Below are 17,852 nucleotides of genomic sequence, written 5' to 3'. Positions count from 1 at the left end.
TTATGTTATAAGTCTTTTACAACTGTTAATTGATGGTTTAGGAAGTCGTTACAATGCAAGCAATGATGCACTTATAACACTTACTTATCCCTTTATAAAGAGAAAATTAGTTCATTTTAATACATCAATTTGAAAAAAAAAGAAGCATGAAGGGAACCTACAGGGAAAAGAAAAAAAAACCCCCCAAAAAACATATCCGACACCTAAAGTTCATGCAGCCTGCACTAGAATACATACAGCAAATGAATCATTTATGCAGTAAAAGATGCTATTAGTTATATTTTCAAAGTAGTCCCATTCAAATGTTTGTTTTTGTATTTTTGCAAGTGAAATTGAGTATTTTGGACTTGAGAAAATCACATTTCAAATATCTGTGTATTTTTCATGATAACGAGACATCATGATACATTTGTTCATTACACTGCAATGGCAAAATGACACCTCCGTCCGATTGTGCAGCGCTCTTCGGAGCTGCGGTCTCTTTATATTGTAAACTCCTCCAGGTTCTTGACTTTAAAGAGAATTTTGATAACCAAGCACTCCTTTCAATTCAAGAGCCTTTCAACAGCTCAACAACAACTAGCCGAAACAATGTGGCTGATCAAGTTGTGTACAGTCCTGGAGTTATCTTCTGATATAAGGCAAAGACCATGGAAACGGGTTGCAGTTTAAATAACGTAGCTGACACTGAAAACAGTCAGAACAGAGGTGAATAAATTCATTAAAACATTTGTTCCACGACTGCTGCTGCTCTCCTCATCAGTCTTCTCTTTCAGCAAGATATGGATCTGTGCCATTTATTTTGAAAGACAAAGAAAGTCAACAAAAATGGCTTTTCAAGGTCCTTTTCCCCCTTTTCATTGCTCCGGAGACGAGACACTTGAACGCACGTGGAATGTTTTCACTGTTTCTGTAGCTTTGCAGAGTATAAGCAACACCAGAGTGAAGTATTTTTATTTGTAACTGCCCTATCAATTAGCCAGGTGTATTTTTAAAGTACATTTAACAGAGCTTGAGCTTTAAAAAGGGCTGTTTAAAAGAATGTGACAACACAAGGCTAAAATTCCAATTACATCAGTGGGCAACAAAAATGAAGAAAAGTAATTTAATAAGAATTTAGAAATAAATAAGAATACCACTGAGAGGTGCAGAGCTGTCGTCATGGCAACAGATTAAGATGATTAGTGGGCCAGAGAATAGAGACGAGTCTTTAGTCTGCATTTAACAACAGGTTTGGAGGCAGCACGTCTGGCGTTTCACAGGAGACTGGTACTCAGGGAACTCTAAGTTTTCCGACAACTTTTTAAAACCAAACTGAAAAATCATGGGAGTCGACTGCATTTAACAATTTTCTTTTCATCATTTCAACCCTGCTCATAATTTGGAGGATTAATCAATAGATTGTTTAGTCAATAGAATGTCAGGAAAATGTGACAGATGCTTGTCACACTTTCCCAGGGCAACAAAGTAACGTTCATATCGGTGCGTTTGCCCAGCCAGCGCTCCATAGAAAAGCATCTCTGTGTTCAAATGTCTAGAGCCAACAAACGTTTGACACGTTTGCTTGAGAGAAAGACTGAAACAGTTGAATCCAAGATTTAAATAGCTGGTGATTGATTTTCTTCTGCTCCATGAATTGTCAGTCGCAGGCTTTTAAATGTTTACTTTTTTTTAAAGTTGTTTGTTGTGGGAAAATTCAATGATCAATAGTTTTTTGGTAAAAAGAAATTGATGGTCATATTTTACCTTTTTTTTTTTTTTTTAGCCTAACTGTTCTTACATACATGTTTTTAAAATTTGATGTCTTCCGTTACTTTTACTTTTTAGTTTTTCTTTTTCCACAGTCTTACTGTTGTCTCTCCCAAGTCTATTTTTTATTTTTTCACGCTGCACTAGAATTGGCCTCAGGGGACAATACATATTTATTAAATTGACTTCAACTAAATGAGTAGAGGTAGTAATGACTATTTTTAGTCCCCTTTCCCTGCTTTATTGCTTCTTTATGTCGTCACGTTGCTTTGTTTTTAATAAAAAAATGATGTTTTGTCACATCATGGCCCTCTAAGATCACCATTTCCTCTCATCAGCCTTCACCGCCACTAATTGCCACATAAACAGGCAGACAGACACATTCCGCTGACAGCTATGCAGGTATCTTTCAGTGTAGTTGTCATGACAGCAGCTTGATGGGTAGTTCCACTCTTCCCTGTTGTTGTCACTCTTGTTTACTTTCATGTTCATCATCCAGCGTTTCTGCTCCTAAATGTGGCTGACGATGGAGTGCAGCTTGTACTTCCCAATGTTGCTGGCAAGTACAGTTAGCGCCGACATCCTGGAGGATTTATTTACTTAAGCGTAGACGACGCCGTCCCCGTGTGTGTCTGCGTTTCTGTGTGTTAGAGATATGGTTTGCCCTCGCTTGTAAAGTGATTTGTCTTTCTCCTGTGTCTGCTGTACGCTACGGTAAAGTGATTCTATTAAACAAAATTGCCTGAAGATTACACAAACTGTTCACTCACACAACAGCCATTATGAATGAGTTCCTCCCCAGAGTGCTGCTTCTTTTTGTTTTTTCATTTAACAGGTCTTGAAATATAAAGAGGACAACAGGGTTTGTGTGTGTGCGTGCGCGCGCACATTCTTGCATTCTGGTTCATTTTGAAGTCTCCACCCCCCCCCAACTTTCTCCCTTTTTGTTCACTGGTAGCCACTCGGTGCCCCTTAGCTTCACGGGAATATTAATCTTGTTGTTGTTTAGAGCGTGAAGCAGCTTAAGAAGATGTGAATCTTTAATCACTTGCCTCTGGCTTGACCAGTGTTGTGTAGTTGGAGATGTTATAATGGTTATCATTGCTCACTTATCATGACTCCCAGATATCTCTTGTTCTATTTTTGTTGCCCCAACATTCCCTTTTCTATCAGTTGTTTAATACCCAGACAGATCTTTACTCCTATCTCTTATATCTACTGCTTGGCTTGAGTTACTGTGTGTGTGCGTGTGTGCGTGTGTGTGTGTGTGTGTGTGTGTCATTGTTTTGATGCAACGCAAGTCAAGCGGGTAATTCTGACGCTGGGCATGAATCCATTCATCATCAGCTGGGATTGAGTGTTTTTGTTTGTGTATTTTTAATCAGTCATTAATTAATTAAGGACAATGGGTTCTCAGCTGATAATTGGTCCAGCTATCAATCAACCAACTCCCTGACATACTCATCATTTGAACCCTTTTAACGAGATACTCCCAATTAACCTGGCTCTCCCTTAGTTTACCCAGGCAGCAGACCTCTTTATTGCTACTGGAACTATGCAGTCTTAATGAAATGAGAAGATATCTCCCATGAGCAGCGAGGGGGAAAAAATTAGGAAGCTCTCCAGCATGTGAGACTGCCTTAACAAGAAACAAGTGCTTCTTATGCTCACTGTTGTGTGTAGATATGTGGTGTGTGTGCGTGCTTGTGTGTGTGTGTGTGTGTGTGTGTGTGTGTACACCAGACTGTGCATGTCTTCTGTTCTTGCCCTTCACCACGGGTGATTGGCTAACAGTCCCCTCAAACCTGGAGTTGACAAAAATCAATATATCATCACCTGGGGCCTTACACACATTGCGCACGCGCGCGCACACACATACACACACACTACAACCACAGAATCTGCAGAGGGTGAGAGAGAGCAAAACAAACAGTCTTCCTGAGTCAAGGTGGGTTTTCTGTAAGTGAAACTTGGCACAGATGCTGAGCCAGTCTCAGACGTACTGGGGACCAAAAAAAAGAGAGGCCACCTGACATTTGACTCCATTTTGACCTCAAATGTCCCCTTAGGGATGCTACAGAGAGCAGAATGAGTGAGAAATGCACGAGGTGGGTCACGGTGATATTCTGGTCTTATAAGCGCGTCGTGCGACCTGGGTGGATACTAGGAATTTATTGACTTTTAATGTTGTTAAATGGATTAAAAGAGCTATTGAACAAAGCAGCTTAAGTGGCTATTGACTCTGTGATAAGTACTGGTGAGTGTGTCTATTGATGGGCCACGTCTGTTGTCTTGTTTGTATTGACGACCTTCTGTATAGGATGCTGGCCTCAGATGCTTATCAGACCCTCTGGTCACCCATGATTGAACAAGTGCCTGCGACAAAACCTGCACTCCTGTGTCTATGTGGGGTGAATGAGAGAAGACTACTTTTCCCTGTGTTGAAAGTATTACTTTCTGATTATGGCTTTTATTTAGAAATTATTCAAACTTGCTTCATCTGTGCATTTCTGAGTTTCTCTCTTTGTTCTTGTTAGATGGCGGTGGATGTTTTAGAGGGCCTTCTAGAGGAGGATGATGAAGTTGTGCAGGTAAGCAATAAAGGGATGAACCTGCTTAAACCAGTCAAATGATGATTAAATAAAAAGGGGCGGGCATTCACATATATTGGCTAAAAATGCAGGAAGTATGCCTATACGCAATACAGTACATGGACCAATCCATTACAATTAATGCCACCTGAAACATGACTCTGCTTCTTCCTTGCTGCTTCCCTGTGTGCTCAGTTATCTCTGACTGTTACAAACAGGAAGCAGGAAGCTGTTATTCCATGGGCAGCTACTGTTTTTAAGTGGCATAGGATGTAGCACAAGTTATACGGAGCTTGCAAAGTGTTAGCTACGTAGCAATATTTTGGACTATAAAATACCTCCAATACTCCATACCTCCATACTGCAAAGAGCAGTTTTTAAATCGTGCGTGTGGTTTTTTTGTTTTTGTTTTTTTTACTCCAGCTAAATCTGAGATGCTACTCACATCTTCAGCGCTGCTGTTTGACCGGCGTTTCCCTCAGATGTTAGAAACAAATGACCAAACAGAGCTTTGTAGACAGGATTAAAGGCAGGTGCACGGAACATAAAACTGACCATAAAAACATGACCAGCATGGATGCGATCAACACAACTGCACAGGTAGTTTTGGGCGCTCTTACAGAAATATACACATATTTCTTGTACGGTTGTGAAAAACCTTCAATTAATGGCATCAAAAACAGATCCTGCATCCTTTTATGTGCTCTTTACACCGACTAATATCAGAGTAGACGACCGGTCAAGGTAATTTGAAAGGAGGAAGTATAGAAAGGGTTTGTATTAACACATTTCCTTGCTGCATTCCTGAAGTGAGAGGAAAATGTTTTTTGTGTGATTACCAGGCTGCTCTTTCCTTTGTGTTTGGATGGCCGGGTTCTACAAGTTACCCCTCAATATGTAGAATCAAGTCTTAATGTGTGCCCTCACAGGCTGTTATTGTAGCCATGCTGCATCAGACCAATTTATAGGCAACTCTTTCATCACCCCAGTGGGAAGAACTCTTCAACCTGAGTGTTTAGTTGCCTCAGCTGAATCACTATCTGTGCACACAAAGAATGATCTATGCACTTGCACGTCTTGATTTTTATTTATTTTTTTGGTCCCTCCACACTTTTGTGCTCTCAGGCTGGGTGTGACTAAGAGCTGGTATGCTTATTAGAGAATGGCATAAACAGAGGTATTTTCTGTGCATTAGTAGGATCTTTGTGCTGTCAGTTTGCTCCAAATCCCAGTAGCAGAGGAAGCGAAGGTGTGTCAGAAGAGCATGGCAGTGTGTTTCTCTCTCTCTCACTCTCTCTAACTCCCCCTCAGGCTCAGCCTCCCACACCCCCCCCCCCCCTTCAGCTGACAGATTGAGAGCAGTCATCAGGGGGCTGAACTTTTAAACTTCCTCTAGAGATGCGGCTGTGACACTCGCCTTCAACCAATCACATATGCATACAGTCACCAGTTGAAATGGTCAGAAAGTGTTTAGTCAGATCTTGTATTTTTTATTATCTGAAATTTATAAGCGACCCACCAGACTACTCTCTTCAATACTTCTTTTTCCCTTCCTCACTTAGTTTTTTTTTCTTTCTTAAGTACAGTAGATAAGTTGTTAGCTCTCGCCTCCGTCTCCTTGCTCCTGCGTACCTCAAAGTTAGGAGCCTACTTATATAACGTTAAAACTGCACAAGCAACTGAGCTAGTTCTTTGCAAATCTTCTTTCAAAGGTATTCCGTTGATTCATGACACTTTTGTTCTTCCTTCAGCGACGCCATATGGGAGCTAAGATGTGCCTTCACTTTGAAATAACAATAGTCCCAGTGATTTGATTGACAGAAGCGAAACATTTGTTTTCTCATGTGCACTCCTGTTGGGTTGTGTTAAGGAAAAGTAGTTCCTCTGAAGTTCTTAATTAACAAACTTTGTTAATTTTTGTGCAAAAGTGTAAATACCCAAGTCATCTTCACAGCTCTTTGACAGAGGACCATCAGTAAAAGTATTAAGCCCTGTTCTAGGTGTTTTGTTTTTGAAGATGAACAGTGGTTCTCATTTGTGCAGAAGCTGATTTTTTTTTTTTAATGTAAGTGACCCACTTTCCCTCTTTCTCTGACAAATATACACAAGAGCAGTTGTTCTTCGAGGGGCTGCATTCACATAATGAGTTCCAGTGATAAAAACGCTCTACTGCTGGTGCTACAATCACGGAACACTACATTTATCCAACACGGATGCTGTTGTTCTGATAAGTATGGCTGCAGGGGGTAGCCTCCCACTCAGCCTGCTGAGCGGCAATTCTGAATTCATCGTGGCATGCCTTGATGTGTTTGTTTGCTAAATGGTTGATTTGGCGGAGGTGCCGTGCCCTACTCCCTCTGCCCTCCATGAATAATGAATAAAGCTAATATTTGTATCTTATGTTCAAAGAACAGTGGGCGGTTGATCTTTGGCCTCATAAGAGGCGCGCGCACATACACACACACACACACACACACACACACACACGCATACACCTTCAAGTTCAGTGAGAGCTGAACCTAGTTTTGCTCAGAAGTCCAGGAACCATACAGTATAGAGGCAAAAAAGCAAGATTAAAGAAAATAAGTCAAACAAGCTTGTTTTGCGGTGCTCAAGCATACTAACAGTTAAAGATATGCCATCCACGACTGTTTGAACTCTGTAGAGGCAAAGTACTACTTCACAATAATGATCTAAGTTTGATAAAATAATTGGGTATTAAAGTGGAATAGTCATATTAACCCTTTTTAAAAAGTTGGAAACGCAACATTTTACGCTGCTAAGTCCGTAGCAAATTCTTAAGAAGCAGCTAAAAAAGAGCCGGATGGATGTAGCCAAAAGTTAAGCTTCATTAGCTATGAGTCTTAAAATGTTGCAAATAAATTCTAGTAGCTTGAGGCTGAGACGGCTGCTCCTCCTCTCTACAAGCGTGCAGTGGAGAGGAGGAAGGAAGGACGGAGCATCAGTGTGTTGTTGGCTGAAAGGAAACATCACGGTGATTGAAGGTGCTGTTGTCTACCGATGCAAAGTTCAGCATGAACTCCGAATAATCGGAGCGAAACAAGTGCAGCACTGATTTATTACTATGTAAGAAGCGAGCGCGTTAAATTTTAATGCTCTGATGTTGTGTCTATTCTACATGAATTCCCTAAATTTACATTCATAAGTATTCCGAGCTTCATTCTGTAGAAGAAGAAATGGAATTAATTATTTCTTCTTATCAACTAACAACAATAGGCTGTATTTGTGTTCAATTGTTTGCAATCCCTCTCATTCCATGTCTCACTGGCCTCACACACGTCATCAGCACACACTGACAAGCACACGGGACTGGAAATAAGCAGTAGACATTAAAGAACATGCTCACATGAAATTGTTTTTTAGTTTTCATAATGAAAATGGTAAAATTCTATATAGGTTTTTTTTTTTTTTAAAGAAGTAAATTTATTTATAATGACGGTACAACTGGAAAAATAATTTTTTAATGAGAAATAACATTGCGGCTAATTGTTTTGTTTTTGTTTTTTGAAAGAACAATGTAAATGTTGAGGCTTATCTTTGCTGAACATGAACACTCGGTAATAATATCATCATCGATCCTATACATGTTTCATATTCATGTTGTCTCCCATCTTTTCAATTAATAACCTCAGCTTAATGAGCAAATCACTCGTATGCATCCACGCAACAGTAAAAAACATTCATTATTGATAACTGAGGTACTTTTTAAGCCACTCGTTCTTTTATAGAGGCCGTTTAGTAGATACATTAATGCTGCTATTGGTGGGAGACACTTGGGGACGTTCTCTGCCGGTCGTGTGCCCCTCACAACTCATCATTTGCAGATCTATAGCGCTGTTGTTGTTCCTCCACCGCCTTGTTTATCAAGACAGAAAGGTACAAAGTGTCCAAATAGACAAACAGTGTGCAGAATAAATTAATTAACCATTGTATAACATGAATATTAAACATTGCTCCTCGAACTTGACAGCAAGTACAATGTTGTCCACAGCACAATTTCTAAGCGTGATGTGATTTTTAATGCAAAGGAATATTAGCTGGCGGGAATAGATTTCTCATTCTGTTATCATTTTTCAACGAAGTGATTGCGTCTTTTGTTATGGGAAACAAATGAGTTGTAGGATAGCAATGCGTTCAGGTTTATATGTGCTTACATTTGCTTTCATGCTACGGAAGTTAATCATTACAACATGTGTGAGGATTGGATTCCAGTGTCTGATTGTGTGTGTGTGTGTGTGTGTGTGTGTGTGTGTGTGTGTGTGTGTGTGTGTGTGTGTGTGTGCGTGCGTGCGCGTGTGCGTGTGCATGATTCCATGTGTTTGTGTGAAACCAGTTTGTCATAGAATGTGGGATTTTCATGTAGACATGCTCCGTTAGGGTTACAAATCTGTTTCCCCTGTCACAGCTCACTTACTGCAACAAAGACCCCCCCCCCCACACACACACACACACACACACACACACGCACACACATTTCCCCTCACACCAACCCCTTTTCTTTCCCTCTGAAACCCAGGTGTGGTATCTCTCCGGCTGGGTCTGCTACCTTCAGCTGGAGAGAGCAAAGGATCAGCTAGAAAGAGAAGGAAGAGAAGTGACCGAGGAGGAGGAAGAGGAGAGGAAGGCACTGAGGGATGCGGCCAGGTTGCACCTGACCAATGCTAAGAAGGTAACTCTAATACCCACGAGGATGTGCAGACTGTCAAGCTGTAGTTTTCCTGTGATATGAATATGGCACATTGGGTGCAGGTAGCATCGTGTCACACGCATTTCATTTGTCAGAGGAGAACATGCAGTACTGTGAACACACAAGAGTGGGATACTCTTTAGTTTCTATAGAAATGTGTTTTCGTATGAAGAGTTTCAAGTATACCCTTTGACTGTCTTTGCTTCTCTCTCGCATTAAAACACACACACACACACACAATCGCTCACACACACTTGGAGTGATGTGTCTCATTCATTCCGTCATCCTGTCAGGGAGCAATACTTCTATGCAGCAGTGATTCATGTCAGTCGAAAATCCAATAGGGTTGTAAATCAGACAGCACAGACTGAGGGATGGCAGGATCCACCTCCCATTTTTACCCACCCCCCACCCCTTCTTTTTACTTTCCTTACCTTTTCACCTCTCCACCCACCCCTCATTCCTTCCCCATACACTAAGTATTTCACCGCATGTGCAAAGAGAGGGAAGGAAGGAACAGAAAGAAAAGCAGGTGAATGAGTTTTATTGAGTGAGGCATCAGAGCATGACAAGTAAACAGCAGAGCTCTTTCTTTGTAGCAACAGGTGCCAACTGTTGTGAAACGTAAATACACAAAGACCTTGAAAAGGTGAGCAGGAATGTGAAGAGAAACAATGCTTGTGTTTTGGGTTCTATGTGTGTATGTGCGTATTGTGTGCTTCGGCATTTCCATTGTTTATATCAGAGCTTTGTTTCTGGGTGTCACAGCGAGTGTTAATTATTAACGATGAGTCAGTCTGCTAGTTAAAATGGTCTCCAACATGGAAATGAGGCCTCAAAGCCCAACAGCTTGTTTTGGAACCAGTCCGATTCTCCGCATTCAATATGACTTTGTTAAGTAAGTGTCGGTTTATATATTTGTGTGTGTGTGATGAGTGGCATCACACACTGAGAGTTTGCAGATGAGTGAATGTACAAATTATGTGAATTTACAAATTTAATAATAGCAGCATGTGCCAACTGTCATCTGTAATTATTCAAGAAATGGCTTCATTATTCATCTTTTCTGTGATCAATACACACACTGCGTCCACACACGCGCTCACACACACTCTATTCATCTGAGATGCTCTAAAAAGGCAGGGTGAGGAAGAATAGATGGGTCGAGAGGACAAGAAAGGAGCGTTTTGAGAGGTGCGGGAGCTGGGGAATGATGGGAGAGGCAAGAAAAGGAACAGATTGGATATAGGGTGTATGTGCCTGCGATGGAAGTGGGGTATATGCGCCTGCATGTGTGTGTGGTTGTGTGTGTGGGTGGTGTAGATGGTGAATAGTTGTGAGAGTAAAATCAATAGTAAACCGGATGTGAAATGGAATTTGAGTCTCAGTCAGAGGGTGCAATTGAGGTAGGATCTGCTGTGTATGCACTGTGTGTGCGCGTGCGTGTGTGTGTGCGTGCGCTTGTGTGTGTATGCACAGAAGCAGCTAGGGCAAACGGAGGTCAAAAGCTTTACTATTTGATGTGGCTGAAAGGGTATCTCATGAGCGAGGATTGTGAGAAGTGTTGGTCCAAGGTGCGCCTGTCATGTAATTTTAATGCCTTTCTCTACCAAGGATGTGACTGGAGGACTGGTGTGTGTGTGTGTGTGTGTGTGTGAGTGTGTGTGTGAGAGAGTGAGAGAGAGAGAGAGATTTTGCAGTCAGGCCCCTTGAGACTTGCCGACATGCCCTATTCATTCTGGAGAAGGTCTCATCTCAGCCAGTGTCGCACCCTTGCCAGTGAAGAAGCGTACTCTTGTACAACTGCAACAGTTGCTCTAATCACTTTTCTCCTTCTAATGAAGAGGCAGAGAAGAGCCGATGACACATAAAGAAGTTGAGAAGAGCAACAATTTTGGTAATATTCTACCAAAAGATTACACGTGTGTGTGTGTGTGTGTGTGTGTGTGTGTGTGTGCATGTGTGTGTGTGTGCGCACGCGAGGCAGGCAGGCAGGCAGGATTGTAAGCGTATGAAGAGATATCCATCTCCTTGACAGGAAGGTCATTTGTTGAGAGTGTGCGAGTGAAAGCCAGCCAGAGACGGAGCGCATGAGGGGAAAATGGTCAGGAGACGAGCTTGGAGAATGAAGGCATTAGGAAATGAAATGAAAGAAGAGGTGGGATGAAAAGGGAAGTTAAGCACAATTGAGGAACAAGAGGTGAACAATGATGGAGTGATTGGGCTTTCACCATGTCATACGTCTGTATTCTGTCTGGATTCCAACAATATCTTCATGACATTCCTGCCAAGAAGGAAGAATAATGTAAGCAGTTGTCATTCTGGCTGAATTCATTGCATTCCTGAATAAAGGTAACACCTAGGGCTGTAGCGATACACTAATCTCGTGAAACTATACAATACACAATATTTGGCTCATGATACGATATATATCATGATATTCATCTCATGATACAATGCGATACACTTGCATCCTTTTATAAAAGATTTTAAAGGGACAAAGTGTTTTGGTGACATCTTGTGAGTGTTCCATTAACTTAAACTGAACTGAAAGCATCAATTACACAACACACGGCTCTGACTGGCAGCTTGCAAATGCTGGACAAAATGAATCAAAGCTGTGGTGAGAAAATTTGTTTCATTTATTGAAACTGAGTGCAAATTGTAGCTTGCAAGCTTTTGAAAAGCAAAGTGAACAATGGAGAGTTTAAGTGCAGCAAGTGGCCTTCTTTGGCTGCTTTTTTAGCTTGATACTGAACATAGGAGGTAACTACTAGCCAATCTAGCCACCAGGTGAACTAAAAATAAACCATGACAGCCAATAATTCTATTCACAGGTGACTATAGCTGAGCGGGGCTCCATTGTGTTTTCCACCACCGAATAAGGTCTCAAATCCTGACAAATAAAGTAGGCAATGGACTCCGTAATTTTCTGCGACCTCGGTGAAGGAGATGGGAACTCGTGGCAACCACTGCCGTCTCTGTCCAGTGTGGTTTGTTTTGGGTCGCGCTGCAGCTTCTGGGGCACAGAACGGTCTCAGTTAGCATTTCCTTGTCCGGGTGATGACGTTTTAGGTGGGCTAGCAGGTTGGTGGTATTCCCAGAGTACTTAACGTTTGTGTGACACAGTTTGCAAACCACCACACTTTTCTCTAAATCGTTGCTTTCCTTTTTGTTTTTGAACTCAAAATGCTCCCACACATCTGCATTTAAGCATCCAGGCGCTGATTTGTACTCGCCGCCAATGTTCCCTCTAAGCTGCGCGCTTGCGCACTCGCACATTCTCATCACACAAGAAAATCTTTGCAGTGCACAGACTTGGTGAGTGACAGGTGTCCAGCCAATGATACGATACGGTTCACTTCGGCTACGCAGCCAATCATAGCATCGACAGTGCTTGTATGTGTCCTGCCCATAGGCGCCATGGCACCGTGCAGGTTAGCAAGCTAACAACAGTGCTGCAGAGATAAGAGACGGCAACGATAGCCCCGCAGTTGAGTTGTAAACCCTCGAAAATATTAATAGTAAACTAAAAGAAATTGCTGCTGTGATTTGATTCTTTTACTGAGCCATGTACCTTGCTATGCTCCCAGGTGTTGAACAGGTGTGTGGCTACATCGTGCTCAACTGATGTCGCTCACATTGCTCCTCAGTGTGTTCAGGGAGCTTGTGTGTACGTCCAGACACATGAGAAATTAGAGGGAACAATGGTCGCCGCCATTCTCCTGATTCTCTCAGCTCTAACCGGATGAGAAAGGCGTCGGTGTCTGGGTAGCTAGAAATGCTCTACAGCGACATTCGCGGCAGGCAGATCTAACTGCTCTTCCTGCAAAGTGCGGGACACGGGGGATTTGAATGGGGCTTAATATATCCATACTCACGACTGAAAAATCGATACTCTCTGGGAAAACAAAATATCAATGTATATCGCAGAATCAATAAAATTGCTCAGCCCTAGTAACACTTGCCAATAATCTATGCCGGACTGTACTGAACATAGAAGATAAGTGACTATAGACACATAGATGCATTTAAAGAAACACTTTTTCAGAAAATTTATTTGCCATCCTTCCTAGAACCAGACAACAAGCTAGATACCTTTTTCTGACTGCTAGTTAGCTTAGTGCAATGGATGGTAGTGAATCCGCTGCTTAAAAAAAGTAGACCTGTGCCCCTCTCACTCTGTAAACCTCTCTCTCTCTCACTCTCTCTCTCACGCGCTCTCTCTCTCTCTCGCTCTCTGCATTTAATTTAATGAATAGGTGCATTAGTCATACATGATAACATGATAATGAACAAGAATAATGGCGTTTCACATTCTATAGATGCTATTTTTCATTCCTGCATGTTTCACTACTTTTACAATGATAAATGTTTAGTTTGGTAACGTCCATGAACTAGGTGATATTCTATCATACTCTGATGTGAATACAATTCCATTTTTCTTATTGTTAGTATTTACTTACCAATATTTCAAGTAGTGCGACACGGTGGTGCAGTGGTTAGCACTGTTGCCTCACAGCAAGAAGGTTCTGGGTTCAAACCCCAGCTCGGGCATGGGGTCTTTCTGTTGCAGTGTCTCTTATTTGAGGGGCGGGGCCACATGTTGTGTGACATCATAAAACCCTGTCTTGGATCTCAGTAATTCTGAATGTCATCTCAGTAAGTCCGTGCTATGCTTCTCTGTATGTGCTCCATCACCCTCTCTAAGCCATTCAATCAGAATGGCACCCAGACAGACATTAAAGCTTTCCAGACATCAAAGCTATCCTGACTGTCATTTTAATCTCATTCTGACTGTCATCTCAGATCCTAGACCCTCATACCCTAGACCGTTAGACCTCAGGATTTTAATTTGGCACTGTACTTCCTTGAGGTGCCAGACATGTTCACACCAAGTTTGACATCAAATAGATGAGTGCTGGTTGAATTAATCGCCTAACAGACATTTATAGAGATTTCCTGCCTTATTAGATAATACAGAAAATTACAATTTGATCCTGACAGACTTGTGTTCCGTTAATTCAGTTAATTATTTTGAGTTGACTTTGACCCGGTTTATAGCCATTAAACTGGCCTCGCTATATGATAACCAGTATCGGCTTGAAGCAAAATGAGAATCAGAAAAACAGTATCAAGTAGACAGGGAGAACGAACACGTGTGTGTCTAGTAAGTTGTACGTGTGAGTGGTTATTGGTGGTCAAGCATGCTTTGAGCCGTGACTTAAGGATTTAAAGTAGAGCAAAGTGGACCATGAAAATGTTATGATTAGACACACACACACACACACGCGCACACACACACACACACACAGCCTCCCTCTCTCGGCGGTTCTCTGGGCCGTGAAAGTGAGAAGAGAAAACATCGTCTGCTTTAGATGAGAAATGTTTGTGTTTTTTAGCAACAGTGATGCTGATCTCAGCAGCACAACGCAGAGTGTGTAAAGAATCGCTCTTGTAGGTTTAGCTCGCTGACTGCGTCGCAATGAATAATCACATTCTGTCTTGCAGATACACAGTACTATTGATTTCGGCTCAGTAGACCACAATCACCATTTCCACATACATTTTCTAAGCAGTGTTGTGATTAAGAACGTGTAGTACTTTTGCACATGCTTACTGTATCTAATTTTTCCATACACCTCATATGAGAGACACACTCTGACTTGCACCCAAGGGTGCAATATGCAGTTTATTCTTTGTATTGAGCCAAGCCAAGTGTATTGCAAACCCAACTTTTATTCAGTGCTCATTGTGGATAAACAACTCCAGGCTTTCAGTGTGACGCTTGCAGAATGAAAATCAATGTCGACTTTCCAGTGTGTGTGTGTGTGTGTGTGTGTGTGTGTGTGTGTGTGTGTATTTGTGTCCTCTGAGGAGGCTTTGAGGGTCAACTCTCCCCAGGTATCAGACCCTGTGCAAGGACCTGGGTCAGGCCAAGCATTGGCTTAAATAAACACACAATCACACACACACACACACACACACACACACACGCACACAAATTGCACATTCTAACTCTCCAAATGAGTTCCCATGAGATTATATGTCTCCTGTCAGGACCTGATGTTGCTTAGAGACTGTCCTGGGGCAAAAAGCAGTCACACACACACACACACACACACACCTTCATTCTCCTTCACTTTCCTGGCCTCATGAGACTTTTCGCTGGAGGAATGAAGGCACTAAACTTGTGTATTGCTGTAGACATTTTGCAGCATCTTCAACTTATACTGGACCTCATTTTGATGCTTCACCAACTTGTGATAAGCCGTCGAAGCTCCGCACATCTGGTTCATGTAACTCCAGCTGACTGTGCACGAAATTCCCTCTTGCTTGTTGTGCTGCCTTTAGGTACAAAACGCAAGCTTGGGATTATCAGTACAGATACCATGACAAATGTATAGTTTACATTGATTAAAATATATGTTTGTATAATTTTACCTGTACAGGCGCAGTATTATATTGTCTGTTTAAAAAGAAACTTTTCCATTCCAGAGTTATTGCCCTCAGAAGAGGGATGGATGTGAGGTCAACGTGACATCAACCCTCGACCTCTGTGCCAAATACAAATGAATCTTCCTGAAGTATTGCGCTCTAACTAATGCTCATGCCACAGAGCGTAGAACCGTTACTGACTGATTTGATGTGAAACGAATCGGGCAAACAGCCGGACAAAGACGATGCATTACAATGATGATGAACGATGAGTTTGCCGTCTGGGAGCATTTTCTGAATCCTAGAGTCACCAAGTCGTCCCACCAGGGGGATTTTTACTGTCATGAAAATATGAAAAACTGACAGTGAGTATTTAATTAACCATCATTTTGAATTTTTCAAATCTATTTATACTTCAAAAAAATAAAATCAGCCAAAATCTCTTAATTTGAATCAACGGGTAAAACCAGTTGGTTGTACTTCACGTCACGTTACAATCTATGCAGCACTTTGCGCTCAGTAAAACCCCATCGTGTTCCTTTAACTACATTTGAAATGCTAGATAGTCGAAACGATCTAAGAATATTATTCCATTCCCTACCCAACATCTTTTTTCTCTTTAGTTTTCTTTCTTGAAAGAAATCCATAAATGTAAATTGCTGTATCAGTTCCCTTTAATCTGTATGTGCACACAGTGTTATGTTTCCTGTCCTTAGTGGTAGTGCAAGTAGTTTTATCACCATGCTCCCCTTTGAGTTCGGTAATTACACACAAGCGGAGTATTTTACAGAGATAAATCTGCTGGCTACTTTGAAAACAGGGCTTTTTTTATCTCTTTCGTAGCATATTTCACTGAGATAACAACATTGATTATGCGTGTACGCGCACATTTAAACGGCATAACCATATGTGCCTGCAGACCCTGTGTGTGTACTGTTGTATGTGTGTGTGTGTGCGCGTCTTGCAACAGCAAGAGAAAGATGAATGGTCTTTTTGTCTCCTGTGCGACTGAATGTTCTATCAAATGTGCTGATTTGCCAAATGAAAGGCGAAAACTGTTTACCAGCGTTTTGTGAACCGTGACTGCCTAGCTGACAGCGTGCAGCTGCTGCTGGATATTTCAGGCGTCCTAACCAGCATTTAGAGACTGAAAACCTAAGTGCTGCTCTCCCTTCCCTCAACTCCAGGCAGTGATTACTGATGCTGCAGTGATGTACCATTAACTCATTTGCACAATGGAAGGCTAGAAATAACATTTCTGTGTAATAAACCCTCTGTTGACAATTTAAATTTAACAGGTTATGTAGTAACCTGTCGTCTTTTGTCGTTTTTTTTTTTCATGTATTTGTTTCTTTTTTACTCTACCCGTTTCTCCAGCTGTACAACAAGCTGCGATGTGATGACCAGCCGGTGTTGGAGCATGTGGGGCAGCTGCTAAGCGAGCTGGGAGGAGAGATGGAGGGAGAGGAGGGGATCACAACTCTGGATGAAGACTATGAGCCCTGCAGTGATGATGAGCAGGAGGCTGCAGAGGCACCCATGGAACATTGACCAGACCCCCTTCACTTGTATTGTGATGTTCCTTTTCCCCTTCATGCTTCCTCTAGTTTTAATGTTCTGGCGTGCTGTCTAAAGTGCCTTTTTTTGTAACTGGTTGTACCTCACACCTGCTTATGAGGAAAAAAGATGAAATATGAATTCGAGTGAGATGCTCAAAACGAGTGGTATTAAAAGCCGCAGTCGACTCAGATCTCTCAGTTTTGGTGAAATAAGTGCATACTTGGCTAATCCTTTCCTTAATCTCCTTGACGGATGTTGATAAAAGCATTTTGTTTTAGAGATTTACTTTTCACCAGCAGCAAAATCAAAACACCTTTTGAAATCTTTTACCTCTTCACACCCACTCTTGGTTTCTACTAGCAAACACACTCTAAAACGCTCAAAGGCAACACGTTAATTATTTTAGCTCATCTGCAACAACACAGCAGCAGCAGTGTTTTCCTCTCAGACAGAAAAGGATATTTTGGATTTATTGAAGTGGGATTGTACAAGGTAGTCGTAGATGTGGGTCAGCCGCGCCTTTTGTGCGGAGAAGCAGAGAGCAGCAGCAAAGCTCCGAAGTTCATTTCATCCATCTAAATAAACACCCACCTCAAACAAAAACTTGAGGCTACATTTGTAACAAGCTTTTCCTTTTGCTCCTTTTCAACCCTTTTATAGAAGTTAACATATTCCTACACTTTCCTTGTATCACTGCCCTGCACTGTAGATCAACTGAAATGGAAAATGATGCTACAGGTGTAGAAAATGTTAAAAAAACATGGCATGCATGATGATTTTTAGTTTGTTTTTTTTTTTTTTTTTTT

At 41.7% G+C, this 17,852-nt stretch overlaps 1 protein-coding gene across 2 annotated transcripts in view; it reads left to right on the top strand.

Annotated features, from left to right (window-relative positions):
- Positions 1 to 17,852, top strand: part of LOC147253419 (uncharacterized) — a 25,349-nt gene extending 7,497 nt beyond the window's left edge. For both annotated transcript variants that reach the window (XM_086218588.1, XM_086218589.1), the window contains exons 9-11: positions 4,287 to 4,340; positions 8,878 to 9,030; positions 16,864 to 17,852. In XM_086218588.1, the coding sequence (XP_086074714.1) occupies positions 4,287 to 4,340; positions 8,878 to 9,030; positions 16,864 to 17,037 (381 nt within the window). In that variant the 3' untranslated portion in view covers positions 17,038 to 17,852. The remainder of the gene's footprint in view (positions 1 to 4,286; positions 4,341 to 8,877; positions 9,031 to 16,863) is intronic.

The sequence above is a fragment of the Aulostomus chinensis genome, chromosome 11 (assembly GCF_037954235.1).
Source record: "Aulostomus chinensis isolate RoL2024-O1b breed Wild chromosome 11, RoL_Achi_v1.0, whole genome shotgun sequence".
In the NCBI taxonomy this organism is placed as follows: Eukaryota; Metazoa; Chordata; class Actinopteri; order Syngnathiformes; family Aulostomidae; genus Aulostomus; species Aulostomus chinensis.
Note: the sequence above shows the minus strand (reverse complement) of the source record. Positions and strands in the feature narration are given on the sequence as shown.